Source organism: Gambusia affinis, linkage group LG22 (genome assembly GCF_019740435.1).
Source record: "Gambusia affinis linkage group LG22, SWU_Gaff_1.0, whole genome shotgun sequence".
Classification (NCBI taxonomy): domain Eukaryota; kingdom Metazoa; phylum Chordata; class Actinopteri; order Cyprinodontiformes; family Poeciliidae; genus Gambusia; species Gambusia affinis.
Window position 1 is genome coordinate 19618757 of NC_057889.1, and position 23924 is coordinate 19642680.

The 23924-nt window shown below is 39.6% G+C and overlaps 1 protein-coding gene across 1 annotated transcript in view; it reads right to left on the reverse strand.

Annotated features, from left to right (window-relative positions):
• Positions 1-7484: 7484 nt before the first annotated feature.
• The window catches only part of snap25a (synaptosome associated protein 25a), a 40453-nt gene continuing 24013 nt past the window's right edge, over positions 7485-23924 (reverse strand). Inside the window, exons 4-8 of the mRNA XM_044106769.1 lie at positions 22145-22193; positions 18014-18131; positions 11260-11379; positions 10267-10411; positions 7485-9302 (exon numbers count right to left, since the gene is read on the reverse strand). Coding sequence (XP_043962704.1) covers positions 9234-9302; positions 10267-10411; positions 11260-11379; positions 18014-18131; positions 22145-22193 — 501 coding nt within the window. The 3' untranslated portion in view covers positions 7485-9233. The remainder of the gene's footprint in view (positions 9303-10266; positions 10412-11259; positions 11380-18013; positions 18132-22144; positions 22194-23924) is intronic.

Here is a 23924-nt window from a genome sequence, read left to right on the forward strand (position 1 = left end):
CATCAGAATCTAACTACTTCCTGTTTTCTTCGCGGTTTCCGCCAGTAGTAACAGCCAGCTGTTAGTGCGATCCAAAAGCCGCTTTTCCATTGCGGTTTTGAGAAAGACACTAATTTACTTTCATCTGGGTGATCCACCTCATTCCGAGCTGTTTTTTTTTTTTTACTTTTATTATTTGTTAATTTATTTACTTAATTCAAAATTATGCAATTTTAAGGCCACTGAAAACACAGCTTTTTAACGTGAGTCATAAATGACCCTTTTCTGCTATAAGAACTCAGCAAACATTTGAAATAAATTATTAAAATTTTCTGACTACAGCAATGAAACAATGACTTCTGCTTCCAGACAGTGAAGCCTTATAAAGGGGTTGGAGCTGAAATTTAAACTGCAGAACATGAAAAAAAAAGGTCAAATAAATTTTTGTCAGCAGCAATCGGATGAAACATTGCAAACAAGTTCATAATTTCAGTTTTGCATGGTATTTTCTCTGAGCTCTTAATGTTGAACTTTGGGTTTTCATTAGCTGTAATCACCTAAATTATTAGAAACAATATATAAGTTTCACTTCAATTAATTTACTGTAATTAACTTTTGATTCCTGTCCAGGATTTTTGACTGTGGTTGAAGCAGGTTAAGCTTGAATAAGATGCACTATCAGTCACTTAAAGAGGCAGTATTATGTAAAATCTACTCTTTTTTTTTTAGCTTTACATCATGTTGCAATTTTATCCAAATATCAAAAATATACTTGGAGAGTTGCCATGATTCTTCCAAGCATGTTTGAGAAATCCTTTAATCTCCCATGGCAACCATTCAGTTGATTTAGGAAGCCAAATTTTCTCTAAGACATATTTGATATATACAGCATCTTTATAAGAACTGAAGGTAACATAGTTACCTAATTGTGCTATAAAATGGCACCATGTACATAAACAAATTGTAGTCCTGCCCCTTTAAAGATATAAGACAAAAAAAATCATTAAATGACTAAGTCAAATTAGATATCATCATCTTGATACACTAATGGCCTTAGTCATTTTTTGCCAAAAGTATCTTCTGGCAAAAAATGACGTTTTAGGGAGGCGGCTATATGTGTCGCATTTTGATGACAACTTGATTGTGCTATGAAATGACATTATGTCGTTGGAAAATACACAATACTGCCCCTTTAATCTCTCACATACTTTACTTTTCCCTGCTATGCATCATCTTCGCCACCAGGTGTCAGTGTTTCCCCGTTCTAAAAATACAACCAGAAATTTACCGCGTCCCTCACAGCAGAGGTCACGTAACGCCTTTGAGGACAGAATGATGTTGGCTGGACTCCGGTTAAACACTGTAAGGCTCTCCATCAGAAACAGCAGAAAGGCAAACGAAACATTTCAGAGGAAATGACATCTCAGATGAACAAATACGAGGTCAAGGTTGAAAAGACCTCTAAAGCTGCGACCGACACACCAAATAGAGAACGTACAGTGGCCCCCTGAAGCAAACAGAGAGCCACTCCCAGACCTGTGTGGGCAGTGAGACCGCGTCCTGAGTGGCTTCCGTGTTTAATAGCGTATTATATTACAGTGTGATGAGAGGCTTTTAAAGCCGAGCCGAGCCGAGCAGGGTGGGGCTTGTTTATTTGGCTCTGCGTTAGCGTTCCAGAAATGAAACGTGGGGGTGGTGGGGGATTGCAGTGGTTTCCCTCTGAGTAACAGCGAGCGAGCTGCTCCACCCCTCCTCATTGCGATCTGCAGCCCTCCCTGTGCAGATATCCACTTAACGTCCCTCGGTTTACCCACATCCTGGTTGCTCTGCTCCTCTCTCCGCCTAAAATCCGTTCAGCGGCTGAGCCCCTGCCTCCCTTCCTCTGGCCGTTTAGTAGAAACACTCTACGGCGTTGTTCAGTTTTCTACAATACATTGATATTTTATTGCTAGTGTCTTTACTGACGTTTAACAACAAATTCAAAACTTTTTCGTACAGTTGAGAGCCTCTTTAATGGATTTGGCTAACAGAGCTAAACAGTTTAGTTCTCTTAACTTTGTCTATTTCTTTCCTAAAGGTGCCTCTTGCTCAGTTGTTCAACCTTCATCTTTGTCTCTGTTTTGAATGATGGAGCTCCTACCAGTTATTAGTTTTGGGTTTTCTTTATAGCTTAGTTTTATTTCAATATGTCTTTTTGTTTGTCGAATTCAGTTAGTTTTAATCAGGATTTAGAGCGTGTTTGCTAGCTTTTATTATTTATTGCTGGTTGACTGTTGTTAAGTTTTAGTTTAGTTTTTATTAGTTATAGTAGTTTTAGTGTCGCTAAAACTACTATAGCTAATTTTGAGGTGCAGAATTCAAATAGATCAGACTATTGTGCTGAGATTATGCGTATGTTGGGTAATGGAAACTCAGCAGAAGATTCAGTTTTCAAAAAATGTGTTCAGTTATTATTGAACAAGCAGCTGACGCTCAACTTTTGCTGTTGCCATTTTGCAGACTAAGTGCAACCAGGAGAACAGAGTACGTTACTTTTCCAACAGCTGCTGTAAACAGCTTGTGTGAAGAAACATAACTTCACATCAGTTCGAAAAGCTAATATTTTCATAATTACGCAAACAAAGAATATATCTATAATTGCAGTATGTTTTATGTAGTTTTATAAATATGAGACATAGTTCCAATTAGTTGGATTAATTAACGTTTTTATGTATTTCAGTAAATGGAAATGTTTCCTCAAGTTCAGTTTTTGTTATTTTGATAGTTTTAGTTACCTATGATAACCTTGGCTACCAATGCCAATAACTAAACCAGCGCTCTTTAGTGGCGTTTCCGTTACAAATGTGCTCAAAACTTTTTTGATATTCTGCAAATGTCAAGAAAGAAAAAAAAAAACCTGGGAAGAGGGGAGACGATGAGAGTTGGAAAGTTTGACAAGAAAGAAATTGAGAGGAGCGAACAAAGATGGGACGGCTGGGAAAGGTTTGACGAATTGAGATCTTCTGCTGGTTTTTGGGGAGATCGCCGGAGGACAGACTGCAGACACATACACACAAATCTAACTGCTGTAGTAAGTTTTAATGAGCAAAACTAAACTTTCAGGAAACAATGGTTGGAATGTCACCTTGTTTTTCTACCACTGACCAAAAAAAAACAAAACAAAAAAAAAACAAAAACAAAAAAAAAAAACTTACATAGTGACAGGTCTGGCGCTTTATTTTGAAGTTTGAGTTTTCTGAGTCTAAAAATGCTTTTTACCTGGGTCCAAACATGAAGAACTTTGTTAATATGTCAGATCCCGTGATATAGATGGTGTAACTTTTCTGATGTGTACATGTTCAATAAATCTGAATATTATGGAAAACTTTATTTCAGTAATTCAATTCACAAAGTGATACACATTATAAAAGCTCAATCACACACAGACGTTTTTAAGACTTTATTTCTGTTAATTACGATGACTTTCGGCTTACGGCTAATGGAAAACATTTAAAATGAGCTTGTTACCTCATAAGAAGGTTACGTCCTAATTCATTTTAATTGCCGTTGCATTTTGTTCTTACCTGAGACATTGGTGTTGTGCATCTTTGTTGTGACGCGGCGGTCCACGCTGCTTTTTGACTCATTCCAGACTCAAAGCAAACAAAAAAATTTATGATTTGGAGCCATAACCTGCCAACCAAAACTGCTTGTTGCCCTGAGGTATAATTACTCTTAGATGAGCTGGATGCTGGGAATCCAAAAATCAGTAGTGTGTTTATTTGTAGTCTGCAGGTTTCAGCTTGTGTAGATTACATTATACTTATCTAAAAAAACGTAAAAAATGAAATAAAATAAATAAAAAATATCCACGCCAGGGTTTATATTCATCCATTTTCTGCACTTGATTAATCAAGCAAGGTCAAGGAAGGCCATCCCGACCGATTGGGGAAAATATGGGAGCATAGAGGCATTTTTGGAACTCCCTCCTTGGGTAGGGTTAGGATGTTTGGCATGAGGACTTGAGACACAGTGTTTAATTCTTGCTACATTAGCAACAATTGATTAGCTCTGTATGTAATGTATATCATTCAATAAATCAAAAATGTATTGGTCGTAATGCTAAGATAACTCAATTTACTGTAGACAGCGATTGCTTCTCTTTTGCTGCTACAATCCCAAACTAAGAGTGTAGTCAGAGATATTTCAGAGCTCTCTTCTGTCTTCCGCCATTGCACTCTTTGAAAACTGAAGGATGCTGCACAGTGGCAAGAAGACCATCAACCACTGTGGCTACTCAACTGCACCCTGTCGTGAATTATTAATAGAATCAAGACAGAGATTTCCATCAAGGGCTTCTTGTGTTTGAGAACCTTTTTCAACCCCTAAGCAGATCTTTCTGTTGTATATATATGAGTTTCTTTTTATTATTTCAAACAGTGCCAGGGCAGCAGAAGTCACATTTTCATTCATTCACCTTCTCCTCTTCTTGGCGGTAAGATCAATCAACAAGGAAACCAATGTGTATGAGTTTGGACTGTGGAGGAAAGCCACTCGGACTCTGCACACAAAGAGGTTGGTACCAACGTTCTCCTGGATGCCATTTAATAATGCTAGCCGTTGGCTAGCTAACGAGCTTCAGGGTTTGAGTACCATGTAGTCAACGTTACCTCTGCAACAGAACCGAAATATATTACTTTGGTCAGTTGGGTAAAATATCCAAATGTCGTAGAAATAATGGAAGTCATTTGTCTGTTTTGTTTAAGTATATCTGAAAATCGGAATGTGTTTGTTTACTCTGATTCGTATCAGGTTCAGGTTGCTGGCGTGTTGTCTGTAATCTATAGAGACATGATGACAACAGCTTTTTGAGGAAACTCTTCTATTGGTTTTGATTTTCCCCGGTTTGCATACAAATCAATGTAGCATGGCCTTGTTTGTAATAAAATCCTGTTTTCATTCATCTAAGCCTCTCAGAGTCTTCAGCACTTCATCTCACAGAGGCGTATGGACTACTGAACACACTTTTATACTCTTCAGAGTCATTACTCCCGTAATAACTGCATACACTCATTTACCATCATTGGATGCAGTTTTGTAAATTTCTGGTTTAATCACCTTTTGCCATCAGAGCTCACCAAGGTAATGCATTTATTCTGGAGTTTCATATTAGCATGATCGTCCAGTTGACGTAGATCAGTGAGGAGACTCTCTTGTTCTGGTTCAGCAGAAAGCCACTGCATTGAGATCTGGTGACCTCGGATGCCAATGGAGAACCGTGTCCTGATTATGTTCAATAAACTCTGTGACATGGAACATTATTCTACTGGATGTAGGCATTAGAAGAAGGTACACAGTGGTCATAAAGGGTTGGGCGTGTTCAGCAGCAATACTAAGGTAGGCTGTGGACTTTAGATGATGTTCTGCTGGTACTGACACCACCACCAACCACAATCAGTACTGTTGATACAAGGCAGAATGGAGCCATGCATTTATGCTATTTACGCCAAATTCTGACCCTACCATCTGTATGCCGCAGCTGAAATCTAGACTCATCAGTTCAGACAACCTCTCAGGGAATTGCAGCCTCAGCACTGGCACCCTCTGTGGTTTTCTGTTCCTGGAGCCCGTCTGCTTAAAGGTTTAATGCTTTGTTAATTAAAAACGTTATTCTCCCTACCTCAGCTGTAAGGACTGCTAATTTCAGCTTCTGTTGCCTTCAAGACATTTGTGTCCACACGACTGCAGTAATCAGAGGATATTTTTCCTACTTTGGACCATTTTCTGTAAGCCAGAGAGATTGTTGTAGATCAACAGTTTTCTAAATACCCAGACCCCGACTTTCACCAACAGCCATGCCATGTCTAGAGCCACTAAGTCCCCTTTCTTCTCCATTTTGATGCCAGTGTGTGTAGAACAGTGGTCTCAAACCCCAGACCTCCAATAGCAGCTCATCAACAGAGCTGTGGCGCTTGATGGCATGCTAGTGAGGCAGTTTATCCATTGAATTCAAGTGTGTAGGACAAGGGATACGACTAAATGTGTGCAGGAATCTGGTCCTCGAGGATGGCAGTGTGAGAGCACTGGTGTAGATCCTAGATTCACCTTCTTTTGTTCTACCTCGCTAACTTTTAGTATTTCATTTAGGTCAATGCTGCGTTAAGGTCGAACGCCATTTGAGCGTCAGGGCATCTGGTTTACGTGCAAAGTCTGGACGCGTCACTAGGGCAGATCGACAAGGCTATGAAGCGTTTCAAGTGTTTGACGGGAGACGATGGAGTTGGAAAATCTGAACTTTTGCATCTGGATGTGGAATTTCGACCAGTCAGAATAGCTCAGCTATGTGAGTGAAAAGCTTTGATATGAGTGCCTGTGACTAAATCAGGTGGAATTAAATCTCAAGACCTTGTCTAAGGGAGATGAATAAATGTTCACTTTTTTTTTTGTGGTTTTCATAAATCCATCAGGAGCATCTTGTCCTGTTTTCTGTGGTGTGAATTTGCCGTTGTCCTTTTTACACATTTTTAAAGGTGTGTTTTTGGTGTAGGCACCAATGAGGTTCAGCAAGTTGAGAGAGGAAAATAGCGCTCATAGCGTCCCTTGTCAGCACGCATGTAGTTTATGAAACTCACAATACGTCTGAATTATCTGGTGAGCTCAAACAAGGCGCAGAGTCGACGACAACAATCTTTTGCTTTCAGTAAATAAAGTCAAGAGACTCTCTCAATATTTCATCCGTTGTACAAAAAAACTGGGATGGGGAATAAAAGGCTATAGTCAAGAGGCTCCTCTTAACGTGCTTCTTTCCACACTTTACGCATGTCTGAGGCAACGTTGATGCACGATGTCAAGCGTCTGACTTCAAAGGGCACAAACGTCCAACTTGTATGGCAAGCCAAGTGGGCCATGTATCACTACTTCTACCACCCGTCCGACTAAAGAGTCATGCAAAAAAAAAAAAAAGACACTTTGTGGTTTAGAAAGCTGGAAAATACAAGAAAACTCCATCTAAAGCGCCGCTTTTCACTCTGTTCTAAGATTCTTTCTGAACGGCAAAAATTCACGTCGTTCATTGTGGTCATTGAACACGTGATTGGCGTTCAGTTCTCATGACGGCTTTCAAAACAGTTTTCAGTGACCAAAGTAAATGCTGAAATTTTTGGTGTTCAGACGATAGACTTGCAACATCGTGAAAAAACATTCATTTTTGCCACATTTTACAGCGTTCTAAGCTACAATCTGGCATTTTGTTTACGTGACTGTTTAGCCCGACACGTGGTAAAATTGACGACACGTTGCCGTAAACCTGAGTTGCTGGACGCGCGAAATGTGCGTTCCGTCTGAACGCAGGATCAAGGAACTTACTTGATGCTTTTGTGAACATTTGGTGGACTGTCTGCCGAATCAGTGACGACCCTTATGTATCAAAAGGCCAAAAAGACGATTTGCTCTCTGAAGCCGACCCTGTTGACTCTACCATAAGAACCTGAGACCCTGTGAGCAATGAAGACAGACACCAGTGCAGCTGGAGTTTATTACTTTTAATCAATTCAGCTAGCTACAAAATGTCCACCACTGCACACACTGACAGGATACAGAGAGGGGGGTCGTTACTATTACATGCATTGAGGACATCGATCTCACAGTTGAACCTATTGTGTCATTCAGGTTTAGGGTTTTTATTCACCTTGCTGTAACTACTGAACATTTTGGCGATTTGGTGTGCATAGCTCTAAAGTACAGAAGCAAAGAACAAAAAAAAGAAAAGAAAAGAAAACTTGGTATATATATATATTTTTGTTTTGTTTTAGAGTGTAGTCATTGTCATTTCATAATACCAGTATATATTTTTACCAATAACAAACCAGACGGGGGAGAATAAACTTACAGATACAGTCTTCTTATAAAAGTAAGGTCTCTCAGAAATATGTGTCTTTGCTTTACATTGCAAACTTTTATTTATTCGGGTTTTTTTTTTCAGAGCATCCAAAACCTATGATACAGTACACAGCCAGTCCTCCTCTTTCAACACATAATCAACATCTTCATCATCAATGAACTGCATAATAGTTTAGAAAACAAGTCTTTTTTTTTTTTTTTTTGCAACACAACCCCCCACAAAATCCTCATGTTTTTTTGTTGTTGTTGTTTTCCCCCCCCACCTTTATCTCGCCTCTTTTGATCCCCTTTGCATTTATTATACAACGAGATGGTCACAGTCGGTAAATATATAGAGACAGAAAGAGTGGCACTATTGCAAACTTGCAGGGGCATGGAACGAACAACTGTGTCCTAATACCGAGCATGCGTTTTCATCAGTTTGCTACTGCCATGTTGTCGGTTGTTTGTTTTTTTTTTTTTGTTTTTTGTTTTTTTTTCCCATTTTTTGTTTTTATATATATTTTCCAGACAGGATTTTATTCATGAGACTAAAATCTACCATTTGTCATGCAGAGAAACGCACAATTCACGTCACTTGGAATGCAATGTCTAATACAGCTACAGAGAGTCTAGTTGCACATTGTCTAAACAGTAACTCAGTGTGATTGCAATTAAGGGAAAACGTATCGACGACCGCCTCTTTTTAAAAAAAATCTGATTGTAAGTGCTCTTTTGCAACCTCGTTCAGCTGTACCGCTGCGCGGTTGCCGTGGTTACCATAGTCACCACCACCACCACCACCATCATCATCATCCGCATTACGGGTGTCTTTTTAATCGCTCCGCTCCCTCTGTTGTCGTGACAACACCAAATAAGGAGCATGACAGTAGCCTAAATGGAATGACACAGCTTTACAAAGACAATACTGATACTGAAAAGGAAAAGCAGAAAACAAACAGTTTGTTTAGCATTCCTATTATATACTTGTCATCCAGAGCAGTGTAGTTTATTTCAGGTATATATAGATATATATATCTATGTACACAGATATGTGTATAGGTATATATATGTATATTTTATGTATGTATGTAGCGAGATAGAGAGAGATAAAGAGAATAAAAACTTCACAAGTGAGCTAGAGAGCCATCAAGTCAGCACTATATACAACCTTTGGAAAGAATGATATACGGAGTATAAGAAATCATCTTTGTACGAGGACAATCATCTTGAAAAAGCTCGACAGACGACACAGAACAACATTTAAATGGAGGAAGGGGAGGTGATATGTGCATGTGTGCAAACCTAGAAGGTCAATACCATGATGAAAGCATGTCAGCGCCGGTTGACGTGCGGCGCGGGACGCCGAGGAAGACCGCGCTCCTGCCTCGGGTCGTCTAGCCACTGCCCAGCATCTTTGTGGCGCGCTGGTTGGCCTCGTCGATTCTAGTCTTGTTGGAGTCAGCCTGCGAGACAGGAGGAGACGGGTCATGAAGAAAAGAAAAGAAGAAGAAAAAGAAAAAAAAAAAAAAGGGTTTCCCGTTGAAGTTTTGTCGAAACGCACCACCACCTCATCCTACAGTGCCGAAACATTTTGATGGAAGAACAGGAAGGTTTTTTTCCTCCTAACCCTGAAATTGCTGTGTTTCTGTTAAGTTGATTTACTTTTGGCAGCGGTTGGAACACCTGAATCAAACAATTTGTAGGGATTCATGTTTGTGTGTTTTTCTCCCCTCCAGGGGGTCTTTTTTGTGGGCTCTAGTGTCCCTTATATGACAGTAGGCTGACAGGAAGGGAGGAAGGAAGACATGCGGCAAATGTCGCCAGGTCCGGGAATCGAACCCGCGACCGCTGCGTCGAGGACTCAAGGCCTCCAAATGTGGGTTGCGCTATCCCCTACGCCACCACAGCACGCCCAGGGATTCATGTTTCGAAACGTTCAATACACATGATGAACATTTTTGAAAAAGTGACCCGACTCTGTCGGCTGGTGAATCCAACACGCCTGTTGTTTTTAACACGTGAACTTTTGGGGCGAACCTTTCCGTCTACTGCTGCTGCACCTTCATTTCCCCTTTGCGAGATGATAAAGGCCGTTTTTATTTCTATCTCTGGTGAATACGATGCTGTAAAATCACTCTTTTCCGCATTAATGCGGAACAGAAAATGAGCTCTGATAGGATCAAATAAGCAACACTTTGCCATCTTGAGGCCTGAATAGCAGACTGAAGAACAGGTCATGCCTGCTCAGCCTAGTAGAGTTATAGGTTAGACGTGGGTGATGAGGACTTAGAATTTTATCACAGTATTTTACTTTACAACATTCATAAAAATGCTGTAAAGAACGTTTTATTTCTTCATCTTCAGGTAACCGTTTGGTTGCGAATGCATTGCTCAGCAATGAAAACACCACAAGCACAAATGCTGTACCTTCTCCATGATCCTGTCGATCTGGCGGTTCTGCGTGTCGATCTCGTTGCCCATGTCCAGGGCCATGTGCCGCAGGTTGCCGATGATGCCGCCCACCTGCTCCAGGTTCTCGTCCATCTCATTTTCCCGGGCATCGTCTGTTACCCTGAGCACAGGAAGGGTTGAGACATAAGTACAGGGCCGAACGGGTGAAGAGCACCGTCTGGAACAACCTCGGCCATCTTTTACCTTGGATGTTAGGAGGATCCGACCTCTGACCTGAGATCTGAGCAGGTCAGCTTTGTGTTGGCTTTACTGTAAAAGCTGCATAACAATGGAGGTTTTGCAGCACACTTGTTGTGTGGAGAACGTTATCCAATATTATAAACTTGAATAAACTTTAATCCTATGCGTTTCTAAACAGAAGCTAACTGCTAAATCAGATCTTAAGCAGCTAAAAGTCCGAGTGTGAATTGAGGTTTTTCCTTGAAGACAAACTGGAAACAAAAATCCTGCCAGATCTAGTTTTAGATGACACATTTGTTTTTTTTTGTTTGTTTTGTTTTTTAAGCCACCTTCTCTATTGCTGTTGAGTTAACATACACAACAGTCTGCATCCCCAGAACCAGAACCAAACATGGAGAAGCAGCTTCCAGCTTCTGTGCACCGCTAATCTGGAACAAACTACCAGAAAACTACGAAAGAGGTTAGAGCTGCTTTGGAGCCACGACAGGTGGAACACTGACAAAGAAAAAGAGAAAATATCGACGTTTGTCAAAAACAATTTAAACAAACGCTTTCAGAGTCTTCAACGGGTCGATGAGACCTGCTGTGACGTTGCACTAATTTGGTAACTACTGAAGATTGGCGCTGGATTTCATTGAGTGGCATCAGAATAAAGGCCACTGTAGTCGCTGTAATTTCATCTGTGGAGACATTGTGTTTCAGCTGACCTCTGTGACCTCCTGGCCTTTCTCTGCTACAGGTGATTTGAGAGGTGAAGCTGAAGGCTACCTGCGGATGAAGCCTCCGCTGATGGCCATCTGTTCGCGCTCGTCCACCACGCGGGCGGGCTGGCTGGCCACAACCCCGTCCTGGTTGTTCCCCCAGGCCTTGCTGGCTCCACTCTTCATTCTGATCGCCGGCGGCGACGGTGGGGGGAGAGGAGGGAGGGGAAACAATGACTCAGCATTTTGACAGAAACCGTCACAGACCTCAACCAGGCCGACTTCTTACTACTGATAATCTACAGAAGAAAACAACAACAACAAAGAAACAAAACGACAACACAAGCCTGGGGTCTGAGGCGCTTCGCAGTCACATTAATATTTATCTGAACGGAGCGTGATCGGCTGGGACAAAACGTGTTAATTGGTTTCATGCAGCACAGAAATAAAAAGGCAGGGGGGGGAGGGGGCAGGGGGGCTAGACTAAGTCAAGCAAAGCGTAGCAGGCATGGACTGGGTTTTAGTGCAGCTCATTCTGCTGCTGTTAAATAACATACGATACACACTAAAAATATCACTTTACGCTAAAATTGTACTAGATCCCCACATTTTGTTCTGTCAGCAATCCCATCCCTCTCCCAAACAGAGACACACGGCGACTGCGGACACACAACACAGAGGACCAGGACTGTGACGCTCTTAGGAGGGACGACCGTTCGAAGCCACAAGAGGGTACAGAGCAAAACAAACCAACAGAAAATAAAATGAAAGCTGGCAGAACGTCGACAGAGAATAACAGTGTTCCTGCCTGACCCCCCTCTCTGCTCCCCCGACATCCCCCCCCCCGACCTGGGCTGAAATAGCTGATGCGGCATCACTTTGGTTTCTGTTACTCAGAGTTGTGTGGTAATCTGCAGCAGCGAGTCAGCAGAGTGAAACGATAAGGAGTTTGGACAGAAAGAGGTTTAAACGGGAAATAAACCGACAAATACAGCTGCGCTAACAACCCGCGCTATCGCAGGGCTCAGCCTCACTGAGCATGCTCAGATAGGCCTGAAAGATTAACCGCATTACAAATTCAAACAAGCTCACTAATTTTCATCTGCATAATTTATTATTTTTTTCTTTTCTCTCTTTATACAAAAAACTGGATGATAAAAGTCTTCAGCCTGGTGCTTTGGTCTCATCTGTACCTTTTTTTGAAGGACAATTTTGTTTACAGAGACGTCATCATTGATCTTATGTGTTGTTCCTGTTGTTTTGTTTATTTAAAATGTCTTCCAGTTCGAGCGTTAAATGTTCATTAAAAAGTCAAGTTTATTCATCTTTTAGAATGTATTCTTGTGTTATTACGCCATTATTACCGCATGGCCTCAAAACAACAATATTATCGTTTATCGCGATATCCTCTGGGACAATTTATCATCCCATAAATACCCGGATCGTAAGATTCATCAGGATCAAGTCTGATCACGAAGGCATAGAGGCTGGAGTGATAAATTATTATTATGTATTTTTAAGGTGCGAGCCTATTGATATAATCCTGGACAAACAGTCACATACAGTATCTTGTCGCTGTTTTGGTAATCCATTCTGCAGTAATGTGTCCCTTGATTTTCTGTTTTGCAGCTCTAGTTGGTCAGTTCTGTGTGGATGTGCTGCTGATGGCTCAGCCTCCCACACGCTTATTATTAATAGAAATGGACTGAGGCTTGGCTGCCTGTCCCTGCTCACACAACAACACGCTCAGCACATCAGACAGCCCCAAGTCCTTTATGCTTGTTTTTTTTATTTCCACCTTATTTTCCTCCATTTGGTTTCCTTAGTTCTTTTCTTTATATTTGTCATGTGCCGTCTGTTTTCTTATCAATTCTCTCCCCTGTTGTTGGACGTGATGCATGTTAGGGATGTAACTCGATTCCACTCTGCTAGATTTCTCACAAATCCATCAATTTAAGATATCTCGATGTTTAAGACTTTTATTTTGAAGAGAGGAAGGAAACACTTGCTCTGTTTTTTAGCATATGAGAATTAGCTTATAATGCTATAATCTGGTACAGTGGGTCAAATGGTGACGTTTTTGTTTGAGCTGTCCATTGTCCTTTTCCATAGACTTTATTACTCTAAGTTCTGATATAAATGACTATTGAATCTTTTGCTAACATGCCCACTGCGAGTATACTGGCTAACTGCTAGCTGTTAGCCATGCTAACGTAGCATTAGCTTCAAAGCTGCACTACACTAAAGTTCACTTTTTTTTTCTTAGAGGAACCAGGACTGCATTTGATCATCTCTGGTTCAAAGTCTAAAACTTTTGGGCTGGATAATTCAATACTAAAGAGTTTCTTTAAAACTAAATCAAATTTAGTATATTCATAAAAATACAAAAGGTATGTATTGTATTTGTGGCTAACACGACAAGAATGTAAAATCATAATATTTGTAAAAAACTGAACTTGACTGTTTTATACTATCTGTGAAATCCAGAAAAGGAACTTTTGTCGTCTACTCTTGTGTGAATCCAACATCGTGTCTCACCTCGTCGGCTGAAAGCGGCATCGTTACACCCCTCCTGCTGACCTTTAATCAGGTTTGCTGTTATTGAAGTAAAATAATCTCATTAGACGATTTGAGTCCTCATAAAATTGCTCCTTCTTATTCACGCTTTGATCACTACGCTATCCACAAGGTACGAGTACAGACACGCTGCAGTGTGAGGATCCAAAAACTTGCTCGCTGACGATGCTGGTTTTAGCTGTCAAGTTGTCAGAAAAAAGAAAAAGGGCTCGTGCTACCAATTGTCAATATTGTGGCAACATAAGAAAATCAAGAAAGAGTTTTAATTTTAAAAAATAGCGAGGCAGAGTCCGCTATGCTAGCTTGACTTTGACAACCTTAACATGTAGATGTGCTGCAGATCTTTGTCTGTTTTTGGTTCAGTTAAAAAAATCAGGCGGCCTACACACCAACCCTGTGACAGTTCAATCAGCAGAGCAGATGTTTAAGTTAGCTTAAGCTTAGCTTGCTTTTTAATAAAAAAATCAAGCTTGAAAACATAAAACTGTGACAGACTGAATGTTTTGTCCTTTCTGAGGGAAATATTTGTGTATTTTCTGGTGTTAGAACAGGATAACTGAGAGCGTTTCGTCAGTCAGTTGCTATGGGAACAGGTCTGTGTATTGCGTATCCGGTTTTGAGTTGTTCTTCAAGGGTTTTTCTGCATTATTTTCCCTTTGCTGAGGCACACTGCACTGAATTAAAAACACCTCCATCTCTAGGTTTTATTTTGTTAAAGCAATAGTTGAGGTGAGCCTATAGATGGCATGTAAAGGAATCATCTTTCTGCTCTCTGTGCACAAGCAAATTTCGTGGCTGAAACAATAACATTCAAGGATTCTGTACAGAGACCAGAATCTGAAGTAAAAATCAAGCAGCCTGAGGCGGCAGGTCGAACGGATTCAGAATACACAGTCTGAATGTCTGAACCGCAGAAATCCAACAAAATTAGTTGTTTCTCTTCGTTCTAACAAACATCTATTTGCACAGTCAGTTTGAGTCAAAGTCCCAGCAGGCCGCCATGCCACTATCTGATATGGCTGACCTACATGTGAGCCAGCCCCCTGAGGGGGGGAAGGGGCTTTGCGAACAGTGATGTTTTGAAGCAGCCAGTGCGGGACGGAATGGCTAATTTAGCACAGAGCTCTGCAGCAGAGGCGGCGCCACAGAGGAGGACTCAGTCACTACAGGAGCCAAGTAGAGACAAGAGAACTGGAGGCATGATGGAGACATTTACACGTCAAACCCGACTCCACTGCGCCGCACTCCCGCTCACAGCCAATACTAAACCCTTTTGTTTTATTTTTAATTTTTTTTGGGGGGGTTTTGAATGTGTCACTGCGCCGCTTCGAGCTTCTGACAGCTTCTAATGCGGCTCAGAAATGTTTTTTCTCACTGCTCCCACAAAAAAAGCCCTAAAATATGGTTTAGATCAGAAGTCTCCAAACTTCTGTCCACAACTGTCAAGTTTAAAGTTCTGGTGAGCCACTAAATAAAAAAAAAAAATAAAAAAAATTTGTGTTATTTTGCATAAACTAAACATGCAATATTTAAATGAAGTAAACATCTAAAAATCTAAAAACACATACATGAAAAATATATATATATATATATATATATATATATATATATATATATATATATATATATATATATATATATATATATATATATATATATATATATATATATATATATATATATATATATATATATATATATATATATATATATATATATATATATATATATATACATATATATAGTGTTTGAACTATATATGGGTCACCCTTCAAAAACACTTGCTGTGTGTATCCCAGTTTAATAAATGAGTCTGCTGAATGTTTGTGGTTCTATCACAATTTAATTTAAAGTAAAAAAAAAAACAAAACAACAACAGTGTGATTAATTAAAAAATAAATTCTCTACTTTGTGCCTAAATTTTTGTCTTTTATAAAGAATTTTATTTTTTGTATCATTTTAATCACTCTTGAGCTGCTGACAGGGGCCACTCAGGATCATTTCAAGGGCCACAAATGGACATCCCTTTGTTTAGAAATGATTAAAAACAAACAAACAAAAAAAACAACAACACTCCATTATTTCAAAATACAACACCGGCGTCATTACTATTTATAAAATTTTTTAGGACTCTGCCGTTTTGTCCCGATTCACCTGAACGTCTTACTGTCAAGCTGTTACAACTAAAACAACAAAAACCAGAACAAAAAAAAAATTAAAAGATTTATTCTTTTTTTTTAAATTTATAATCAACCATCATCATCATCAGAACCTTCAGGTTCATCCTGAGTAAAATCGCTGTTATGAGTTGCATTATCAAGCATGCATGAGCATTCAGAGGGTCATGCTCTCCAGTCATTCCATGTTATCTGCACTCAGTGGGGGTGGGTGGGGGTTAAGGTGTGGCAGGGTGGGTGGGGGGTGGGGGGTCTCCTTCCCTGCACAAAGGTGAGGATCTACTAGATGTTAGAGCTGTGTGGCGGAAGACATCATGCAAATGAGGAGAAGTGTCAAACAGTCCTGGACCAGGCTGCCCAAATGCATTTTGGGACCGAGATCAGAAAAAAAAGAAAAGAAAATAATGAACTAAATTGTTCCAGAATGAAGATCTGAGTGCCAAGATGCTTTGGGGCCCTCAGCCCTGCTCTTTGTTTGTTCTAGAAGGAATCCTATCTTGTTTTTAAGAGTCGGCAAAGTGGCCTCCTCCCACCGCGCTTGGAAAAACACAATCCAGCTCAGGAGGAATTAGAACAAATGGCTCCATAACAGGAACACCTGGATTTTAAAAAGTCACCCAGGCTGTGTAAGGAAGTGTGTGTTCAGGGAATAGGGCTCTTATAAGGAGGGTGTTAACGGAGGCACTTACTGGTGAGTGGAGAAAAACTTAAAAAACAAGATTTAGCTCGGATTTAAAGGTTGTTAACCAGATTTGATGCATGTTATATGCTGTATAATGGTAAATAGTTGCAGTGGTTATGCATGGAATCATTTGGCCAAACTTGTCTGAATGCCTCACACTGATATGAATATGAATATCTGCAGGTTTATCCAGTGGGAAGCCAGGCTGGTGCATTTCCCCGCAGTCGTTTTCCCTGCATGAAGGTCCTACACAAATCTGCACTAAAGTCGAACTGAAAGGCCATATTTTTCATTCAGTCTTAGACATTAAATCTATTAAACTAAAGCGAATTTGTGTTTGACTTTATTGACGTAGAAAAATACGATTCCATGGACCGGGCTATAAAAACTTCACATTTTCTTTTGTGATCTTTACTGAAATGGCAATAAAACCGACAATAAAAAGAATTCATCACAATCTTTTTGGCCATAATTGTGTCACTATTTACCCTCGGAGAATCACAAACATGAAAAGACAAAAAAATCTCTAAAAATCAAACCACTTAAATGTGCTGCTCAGCACAATAAGAGCTCTCAACCACATTTTGAAATATTACTTCTTGATGCATTTATTGTGGTTGTGTAAACCGAACCGAACAAGACGTAAATAACCTACAAATATCCACTCACTGCAAACCAAATCTTGGCTGGCTGGACTTTTAGAAATTAAACTTGAAATCTAAAAATAAAAGGAAACTGATTCAAAACTAACAGTGAGAGAAGACTTCGAAACGATCTCCTGATCTAATCTAATGCAGCCTAACTTGATTAGAAATTCCTATTGAAATCCAACTGTTGGATGCTATCGATTGGATCAGCCTGTCTATGCTTCTGCTATTCAGGGACGTTTGCAAATGAGCAACCAACAAAGATGCCAGTGGATACTGCATATCAAGAGAAGATTTTTGATTATTAAAATAACTAATTAGACAACTGCATCACTTGCTATTTCCCACATGTCCTCTGAAAAGGACAGAAACCTTTATATGGAACGATGGACTAAGAAACTTCACTAATCCAATCTTGAATAATGAGTTAAAAGTGAGATTTTGAGTTTAACTGATGCAGGAAGTTCTTTGACACGGAAAAATACCCGACTTCAGTTCGACTTTAGGGACAAAGTGTCTCTATGTGAGGGTGAAATTAGAACTATTTTAAAGAATATCCACCCGTGACCCCACTGTATGGATTTATTATTATTATTTATGAACAGGAGCAGAGCAGACTATTGGCTAATGACCATTGTGATGTCACTTCTTCCTCGGTTGTTTTTTTTTGTGGTATTTTATTTGGTATTTAGTCGCATATTTAAATGGCAGGCAGGCAGGCAGGCAAGCAGCACCTACTTGTTACATGGACAGGAGCAAAGACCACAGAATTTCCCTAGATCGTTCAAATTCTTTTCTGCATCCTTCATGTCCTTATTGATTTGGTCCATTCCCTCCTCGATGCGCTCCAGTTGCTCTGATTAAACACAAGTCATTTATCCCCCACAGAACGAAGCACGAGGAGAGAGAGAGAGAGAAAGAAGATGAGAGAGAAAGAGAAAGAGAGAGAGAAGACAAAGGAGAGAAGACAACAACTTCAGACACTCACTATGACGAAAGAAAGTAAAACAAAACGAGAGAAAGAAAAAAAAAAGAGGAAAAACTGGACGCCACCACATATGCAAAGAACCTTTGGGGCACATTGTCAGTACCTACTTGTTACATGGACATATGAAAAGCCCACAGCAATTCCCTAAATCTTTTAAATTTTTCTCGGCTTCCTTCATGTCTTGGTTGATATGGTTCATGCCCTCTTCAACACGATCGAGTTGCTCTGGTCAGGACAAAGGGATGACAGTAGTGGAATGAATTTCATTGACTGATTGACAGAAATATGATATATGATGAACAGCAACTGTGTTGATGTGAGCGTGTGTGACTTCATGTGCAAACTGCAATGTTAATCTGTGAGTTTACAGGAGAAATTAAGACTTCAACCATGTTAAGTAGAGCATGTTTATAGTCAACTCGCCTGCAATATGGTTAGAAGTCACCAAAAAAAAAAAAAACAATGAATATAACACTACTCACAACAGGCCACTATGCTAATTGTAGTTAGCTAACACCCATTAGCTGTTGCTAGTAGGCTAGTTGTTGAGTTATGACTATATTTTATGCCATAATAGGAATCTCACCCTACCAGTTTCATTCACAGTCTTAAGTTTTGGCCAATTGTTGGTTGGCTGAGTGTTGTTCTCCTGCCGGCTCTTATGCTAAGTTAGCATTAGTCACCAATTAAATTAGCTACACTAAAAATAGTGAGCATTAGTCACCAACTACATTAGCTGCACTAAAAATAGTGACCATTAGTCACCAATTAAATTAGCTACACTAAAAATAGTGAGCATTAGTCACCAACTACATTAGCTACACTAAAAATAGTGACTATTAGTCACCAATTAAATTAGCTACCCAAAAACTAGTGAGCATTAGTCACCAACTAAATTAGCTACACTAAAACTAGTGAGCATTAGTCACCAACTAAATTAGCTACACTAAAACTAGTGAGCATTAGTCACCAACTAAATTAGCTACACTAAAAATAGTGACCATTAGTCACCAACTAAATTAGCTGCACTAAAACTAGTGACCATTAGTCACCAATTAAATTAGCTACACTAAAACTAGTGAGCATTAGTCACCAACTACATTAGCTGCACTAAAAATAGTGACCATTAGTCACCAATTAAATTAGCTACACTAAAAATAGTGACCATTAGTCACCAACTAAATTAGCTACACTAAAAATAGTGACCATTAGTCACCAACTAAATTAGCTACACTAAAAATAGTGACCATTAGTCCTTTTCTACATGTGAAAGCTTCAGTAAAAGTGCAGTGAAACAATTTATTCCTGATAAGAATATTTTTCTTCCTTTGCAAAATAAGTAGTCACTCTCATGCTGCATTTCTTTTTGCACTCAAACGTCTGAATTTCACAGTGCCATGGACTAAAACGTCAACATAAACTGTTGGGATTCCGACGTGGGAAGTCTGAGATTTCATCCTTTAATATCTAAAAGGCAAAGGTTTCATTGCTAGTGACAGTTGTCATGGTTGCTAAGCAAATGAATTAGCAATCCTACAAGTTTTCTGTTCAGTTAGACAAGTTGAATGTACAATCTGATCTGACATTTTCCTGACTTTGACTGGACCGTGACTGTAACACTCTGGTTCATAGGTGTTAGAGGCTTTGCCATGCTGATGTGGTGGATGGTGAGTTGCCAACTACTTCTCAAAGCAAATTTGTATTGGGACAGAGAAATAAGTAGAGTGTGAAAGCATGTGGCACAGTTAAATATGGAGTGAATTCAGGAACTCGTTGACCGACTGTTAGGGTTCGTTCAATCCCTGGTCGGCATGCACTTCTGAAAGTGTTAAAGTTAGGTTAGTACTATGACATATTCATGATTAGTTTGATTTCAGTGGAGGAATGCTCCTACTGCCATTTTCTCCTTTACGACTATAAAGGTTTTCAGTCCGATGAGAGGACATCCGTGTGGATTTTGAGTTCAGCTCCCAGACTTCAGGTAGTCGGTCATCACAGAACGCTTAGTAATAATCTGCAGGTGCAGAAATGCTCTGGGGGTTCAATGCACTGGAGTCCACCCATGACTGTTCACAGACAGACTACAGCTTACATTCCCTGTTGACAGAATTAAGGATGCCCTCTTTCTGGCTTTATGGATTGATGAACACTTGATTTCCAGTCAATGGGAGAGTTGAGATCCCTCATTCCAGAGGTGGAACCTTAGTAGATTTTTTTCCTTCTGCCATTTTATTAAGTGCACTCTCTGTATAGTTTTTACACTTTCAAGGCACAACCAGGGATTGGAAGAATCACTAAGCGGGCTGAAGTGATAGAATATTTTGTCATTACCAGCTAAATCGATCGTTTCTTTTCCCCCCACTTCTTTTCGTTGTACACCTGGCAAAACTGTTCTCAGACCAGTTTAACCATTATCCATTTCTAGAAGGCGAACAGCCGGAGACAGCTTCAGCTCCTTATTCATTGTAAATAATAAATATGTGATTTTGAACTGGGAGTTTTACCCCAGTAAGTTCTTAATTTACGTAAAAGGATTCAACGTGAACAGATCTGAGAACAGAGCGAGAGTTACTCAACCACCAGCTACCAAAAGGACCATTTATAACTGCTGGTTGTTTCGCCCCTCCGCCATTTTGTACTTTTGTAGGTTTCTTGGTTTCCTAGTAGCGTGCCGCAGGATGTTTCATAATGACGCATCAATAATGAATTAATTTGTGAAAAGAAATGTTTTGCTTTCTGACAGGAAGTGGAGACCAACTTAAACACTTTGTTTTTAACGTCTGAGTTCTTTGATCTGCCCATGTTTGACGCACATTACTTTTTGCCATAAACACACATAGGACCGGTTGTAGCTTGATTTCTTTCTAAAATAACATATCTTAGGAACTGCTTTAGAGTTTTTTGACTAAACTATTTCATGAAAGATGCCAATATTTACCAGCAGGACGTTACCGAGAGTTATTTACAAAGATGTCAAATTCATCTTTGTAAACTGGTGAGATACAAGGAAAGAATACACAATAAAGTTGACTTTTGTGCGATTTCAGTATTTGTCCTCATAATTCACGAAGATGCCGAGCTACCAGAAAAGCCCGTTATGTTTTGAGCTGATGGGCACAAAATGGTTTGTTTACACCTTCAAACAGGAAGTTGAAAAGGACAAAGCAGAAATACGTTGATAGAAAATTGGGGTACAACTTGGCGAAGGGGCAAATTGACCCAGAGACACAATTTAGTCTGAAAACAGCGCTGAGCTGTGGGGGGGTGAGGTACTGCAGTGGCCAGCTGGAAATATTCTCCAAGAGATCTGTCAGAGTTTTTGTCACTTTTGAGATTTCTCTTGTCTTTCTTAGCTGAAATAAAAAAGAACGATGAGGAAGTAAGGACAAAATAAAGAAGAAAGAAAAAAACCGCTGGTGGCAAATTAATTAGAAGCGGTCAGGCAAACCGAGGAGAAGAAGAAGAATGTGAGCCAAACGTAAAGAGAAGTTAAAAGAAGCTGAAAAGGAAGAAATGAAAAAATCCCCACCCTTCAACGATCAACTCAGCATGCAGTAAAAAGAAACAAATACAACAAATCTCAAAGCATAAATAAAAAATAAAATAAAATAATAATAATTAAAAAAAAAACGGAGGGAAAAATGAATCAGTTTTAAATGCGTTCAAATGAAAACAAGCAGTTGAAAATGTAACATTTCATTCATTCACAAAATGTTTGGTCATCATATGAAAAACATCAAAAGTACAGAGTTAAAATGTGGTCATTAATATATTTTTACACTTAATGTAAAAAAAAGAAAAAAAAACAGAACACATAGCAGCTGTGTATAATTTAAATATACAGCAAAACATTATGACCATCTCTGCTCTTGTTGACTCACCTCCCTGCTCGTCCAGCATGACCAAAGTCCTGATTCCAGCATCTTTGCTCTATGGAAGGCCAGGGCCGGATCACAGGGGTATGGGGGTCGAGGGTGTGGGGGGAGGGGGGGTTAAGACAGAACAGAAGTCAACAGGATGGTCAACAATGATGTCCTGGAAATTAAAAACCCCTTAACAGTGTGATATGGTGTTGCTAACATTTTGGTCTTTCTCCGGTCCAAACAGATTCTGTATGAACCTGATAATCTGTAAATCATAGTTTATCAGGATGACGACAGTGATGATTACATTTGAATCTGCTGCTCTGCAGAGAAAGAATCTTCTTCTTTTCAGTAACCTTATTTTAGAAATGCACTAAATGGAAACCTTTCATTTCGAGCTTTCCTTAGCAGAATACACTGGTCAGGAATTCTAATGTAAAATATAAACATTTTTTTATTCACGGGCTTCAAAGATGTAAAAAAAAAAAGAAACTACATTAAGATAATGAAGCTAAATTTTGAAATCTAAATCTATCTTTTGATTCCAATAAAAACTAAACTCACCTCTGCATGCTGAATGCTTGAATAGTATCTACTTTCTATGTGATTCAGCTAACAATAATTTGACTCCTCTGGTCGTTCATTGGCTCCATTTAGAGAATTGAAATTTCAGCCCAAGGTGGCCAGGTGATCATTAAATCAGTGGAAAACAAATACACACAGGCAGTAAAGTCAGGGCAATAAGAACATTTCACAGCCTTCTTTCCAACATACATGCACTATCAAAAGATTTAGGTGACTGATAAAGAAAACAAAAACTTTATGGGACGTGAAGATTCACCAAAGGTTCAATTCTTCAGGAGTAGACATGATAACACACAGCTTAGATCCCGGCTGATTTAGATTTAACTACTAAGTAATTTAACCGCAAAGTTTTTATCTGACACTTTTCAATAGAGAAGAAACAATGTGCAAAGTTTCAATTTTGAAAAAAGAAACAACCCCCACCCCCACAGTCTTATTTCACATTTTTCACAACCCTCTTATAATCAGTTTTTGGATGCTTCCACTGGTTTCTTTCCAGATCTTTCAAAGTTAAAGATTTCTTCTTTGGAGCAGAGCTCACTAATCTACAAAATGAAGCATTTTATCTCAGGGAGGAAATTTAAAATTCATATTTACTGTTTTAGTAATGCCAATAGGGATTAGCTATAATAGCAAAACAGATGTACATGTCGCTGGATTTCTGTGTTTTTAAAAAAAATGTTATTTCGCCACAGTCTGCCTCCACTTCCCTCCTCCTCTCCGCCCGGTTTCATTCGGGATTCGGTGGGATTTGAACCTCTCTCTCCCGTTTCTCCTCGGTTTGATAGAACCGACGATGATCAATCTGACCTTGAGAGTCTCCGTCTTCCCTCCCTCCTGCTCTCTGTGTTTGCTTGTTAACGTATTCCCTTAATGTGCATTATGCTATCATCTTCTAGCCATTAGCGTTGCTCACTTTAATGTGCTCTGTGTGTTGTGAGTGTGTGCGTGTGTGTGCGCGCGCCTCATCTGGCGCTAAGGTCTGCTCATTTCCTGTGAAGTGTTGCTCACGCCATCATTCAGTTGACTCATGGTTGACTCGGTGACGGCATTAAATGCGCAAACACCTCGACATCGAGGGAGCAACGCACAAATTAAAGGTAAACTTTGAATTTGAACTCGAGACTTTATTTTATTTTTTACTTTGCATTTAAAAACGTATCGCCTTTTTTCTCCGGTCACTCTGAGTTGACAGAGAACAAACTTGAGTCTT